Source organism: Myxocyprinus asiaticus, chromosome 35 (genome assembly GCF_019703515.2).
Source record: "Myxocyprinus asiaticus isolate MX2 ecotype Aquarium Trade chromosome 35, UBuf_Myxa_2, whole genome shotgun sequence".
Taxonomy (NCBI): domain Eukaryota; kingdom Metazoa; phylum Chordata; class Actinopteri; order Cypriniformes; family Catostomidae; genus Myxocyprinus; species Myxocyprinus asiaticus.
In genome coordinates, this window is record NC_059378.1 from 36,337,803 (window position 1) to 36,342,024 (window position 4,222).

General features: G+C 38.1%; 1 protein-coding gene across 1 annotated transcript in view; it reads left to right on the forward strand.

Annotated features, from left to right (window-relative positions):
• Positions 1 to 3,773, forward strand: part of mfsd4aa (major facilitator superfamily domain containing 4Aa) — a 30,294-nt gene extending 26,521 nt beyond the window's left edge. Inside the window, exon 10 of the mRNA XM_051672604.1 lies at positions 2,919 to 3,773. Within this exon, the coding sequence (XP_051528564.1) occupies positions 2,919 to 3,040 (122 nt within the window). The 3' untranslated portion in view covers positions 3,041 to 3,773. The remainder of the gene's footprint in view (positions 1 to 2,918) is intronic.
• Positions 3,774 to 4,222: the final 449 nt, after the last annotated feature.

A 4,222-nucleotide genomic window follows, 5' to 3' on the forward strand; every position in this document is an offset into this window, starting at 1 on the left:
TACAAGTAATCCATAAGACTCCAGTGGTTTAATTCATGTCTTCTTAAGCGATCTAATCGATTTTGGGTGAGAACAGATCAAAAATGACTCCTTTTCTCTGTACATTTTACCATTGCAGTCTCTAGGCACTATCATGATTTCAAGCTCGATTACATTTCCTAGTGCTTTGACGCATGTGCAGAGCACTGTGCTGCATTTGTGCTTTTCGGAGCTTCAAAATTTTGGTCACCATTTACTTGAATTGTATGAAGCTACAGAGCTGAGATATTCTTCTAAAAATCTTCGTTTGTGTTCTGCACAAGAAAGAAAGTCAGACATATATGGGATGGCACGATGGCGAGTAAATGGTGAGATAATTGTAAATTTTTTTGTGTGAACTATTTCTTGTAAACAGTACCGAGGCTAGTGCAGTATTGGTAGCTGAGAATGTAATCAAATTAGCCTAAATGTTTAAATAAACTAGCATGCAAGGGCCAAGGAATGTGTAGAACTTGTCGGGCATTGTAATTTAGCAGAAATCCACTATGATTTTTGCAAAGTTCTGTACGCATAAGTATTCTGCACACAATTTACCGCATTTTACTGGCTTTCCAAAATAAAGTGTCACCTTACTGAATAAAATTGTAATATTACTCAAATATTGTTCTTCTCACATCATCTAAAACTGGCAATCTACATGGAATGTGTTTTTCTCATTTTACCATTTTTAAATCCATTCTGCATATTCCCCCCACAAACACCTTTCAATATTTTTACTGGAAAACAGACAAAAATACTGATTTATACAATGATTTTTGCAGTGCAGCAGAGATAGTGTAAGAAAAATATGGAAGTCTGTGTGGACCACCTAATATTAAATAAAACTCTAATCAGGGTCAGAAATTAAGGGGGGGTCTCAGGCTAAAAAAAAATGCCACTAATATTGACAAAAATGCTACAGAAATTCAAAGTGTGGGGGCCAAAGATGCCCTTGTAATTAATCTGATGTAGTTATTAATATTCTATTATAATCCTACATAATTCTACACTGCCTGGCCAAAAAAAAAGTTTCTGTTGGGATTTAAATTAGCAGATACTTAAGAGCCTATGATTGGATCGTTATTACAGTGATTAATATGTTTTAGCCTGCAACAATTCTTTAAAACCTAACTAATGCAGTGCGTAGCTTCTCATTTCTTTTTCTTTTTTTATCCTCTTTTTTCCCCAATTTGGAATGCCCAATTCCCACTACTTAGTAGGTCCTCGTGGTGGCGCGGTTACTCACCTCAATCCGGGTGGTGGAGGACAAGTCTCAGTTGCCTCCGCTTCTGAGACTGTCAATCCACGCATCTTATCACGTGGCTTGCTGTGCATGACACCGCAGAGGCTCCGCACGTGGAGGCTCATGCTGTTCTCTGTGATTAATGCACAACTTTCCACACGCCCCATTGAGAGCGAGAACCCTAATCACAACCACAAGGAGGTTACCCCATGTGACTCTACCCTTCCTAGCAGCCGGGCCAATTTGGTTGCTTAGGAGACCTGGCTGGAGTCACTCAGCACGCCCTGGATTCGAACTTGCGACTCCAATGGTGGTAGTCAGCGTCTTTACTCTCATTTCCTAAACAACCACGTCAGAAGACGTATCCCGTGGTCGTGGAAAAGCTGTTACTGTGTTTCAGAAGGGGCAAATTATTGGCCTGCATCAAGCAAAGAAAATATGGAGATTGCTGAAATCACAGGAATTGGGTTAAGAACTGTCCAAGGCATTATTAAAACGTAGAAGGATAGTGATTAACCATCAGCTTTGCGGAAGAAATGTGGTCGGAAAAAAATCTTGAATGATCGTGATCGGATCACTAAAATGCTTGACGTCACATCTTAAAAAATCGACAGTAGAACCCACGGCTATGTTTAATGGTGAAAGTAAGAGCATTTCCACACGCACAAAGCGACGAGAACTTACAGGATTGGGACTAAATAGCTGTGTGCCCACAAGAAAGCTATTCCAAAGCGATGGCCGCATCAGGGTAAGAAGGGAAGCACATGAAGCGATGCACCCGTCATGCATAGTGCCCAATGTACAAGCTTCTGGAGGCAGTGTTATGATCTGGAGTTGCTTCAACTGGTCAGGTCTTGGCTCAGCAACGTTATGCAGCAATAAAATGAAGTCAGCTGACTACCTGAATCTACTGAATTACCAGGTTATCCCATCAATGGATTTTTTCTTCCCTGACAGCACGGGCATATTCTAGGATGACAATGCCAAGATTCATTGGGCTCAAATTGTGAAAGAGTGGTTCAGGGAGTGTGAGGAATCATTTTCACACATGAATTGGCCACCACAGAGTCCTGACCTTAACCCCATTGAAAGTATTTGGGATGTGCTGGAGAAGACTTAATGGAGTGGTTCAACTCTCCCGTCATCAATATAAGATCTCGGCCAAAAATGAATGAACAGAAATAAATGTTGTGCCATTGCATAAGGTTGTCGGAACAATGCCACGACGAATGTGCGGCGTAATCAAAGCTAAAGATGGTCCAACGAAATATTAGAGTATGCGACTTTTTTGCCAGGCAGTCCATTATAGTCCAAGATATACATATTATAGCAGATTTATTTTTAGGATAAAAGGTAATCAATTCTTAATCTTGAAAATCTGTATTAATTCATTGATTACATTGCAGTCAATGCATGAGACACATTGTTTTAAATGGTTAGGGGAAAAAAGGTCAAATAAAGGTAAAGAAATGCACCTGAAAATCAAACCAAGGGGCAAATATTGCCCCTTAATGAAAAAGTAAATTTCTAACATTGACTGTAATATTAGCTAACTCTCATCTATCATCTAAAACTAATACTATTTAGATCACAAATAGCACTCGAAAGGATGCAGAGGTCAGTTGCTAATGTATCTTCTGGAATTTTCTTTGTGCAGTTTTACCCAATAATCCCCCTATAGAAAGACTTGAGGAGAATGGGATCAAGACCTACTCTAGTGCAGGACTGAACTCATGGGAGATCTCAGAGTGGAAAGCATCAATCGATCCAGAGCAATGACAGTCTGAGGGTATCCAGAGAGAACATGGATGCAGAGAGGACAGCAGTAGAGGGATGGAGTTGTTGACTCAGGGCACTTGCAACATTCCCATTGCTAAACTAACAGAAGCAACCAAATATATTCTTGGACAATGATACAAATCAATGACAATCTTGAATGTACAGCTTTTTTGGACAGCATATCGGAATGTTAAAAAGATTTATTTTTGATAAATGAACAATGAAATTTGTTATTGCACAAACATCGCAATTTAATCGTTTAATGGATCCAGTGTCACTGAATATGTGCAATACAGTAACTTAAAGTCAGTGGAAATTGTTTTGTGCTCATTGGTCAGCCTTTTTCCAAGAGTCAGCACTTTAATATCAGTGGTCATCAAAGAAAATGGTTTCTCATTAGATCAAAGTGTCTATACTAAGAAAGCAGAATTTTTAATATTGTATTTTTTAATTCTAAAGCAAATCTAAGAGTTGGGAATTTTACTGGGCTCTATTCTCGTTCAACTTTGCCTGACCAAATTTGCCTGTCTTGTTCATACATCAGTTGCCAAATTCTTTGCCAAAGTCGACATCCACATAACACTTTTGTGGTGGACAAATTGAGGTCAAATGGACATCCTACTGTCTTCCTGTAAAAGTTTTCTTACATTGTGTTGTATAGCTTCAGGTCTAATGGTCCTAATGTTCATGAACTTAATGTACAGGTGGACGAACCTGATTGTTGGAGGTTGCTGTGTCAGCGAATTTTGTTTGGCCTTTGTGAAAGTATATAGAGTTTTGTTTTTCTCGTTTGTGCAGGTGTATAACACGCTAACGTTAACACAATTACAGCATAAATTGTTTCCGTTTGCTGCTGTATTTAATAAGGAAACACAAGCCAAACGATCATTTTTTTTATTTTTATTATTTTGTATAGAAATCTTCCATACCTTCAAACATCCAAAGATTAGTACAACAGGTACGCCAATAAACATTTGTAAACATTTGAGCTGCTAAAGATACAAATACATTTTGCACAAAAATACTGAATAAAACATTTGGTGTAAATCTTGTACCATAAAAGTAACACACTTTTTTTTTCACACAATTGATTTGTAATTTTTTTTTTTTTTTTTACAAAATACTATACTATTTTTGCTAATGAGAAACAAACATTGTGTTCCAAATACAGTGCAGTCTTGA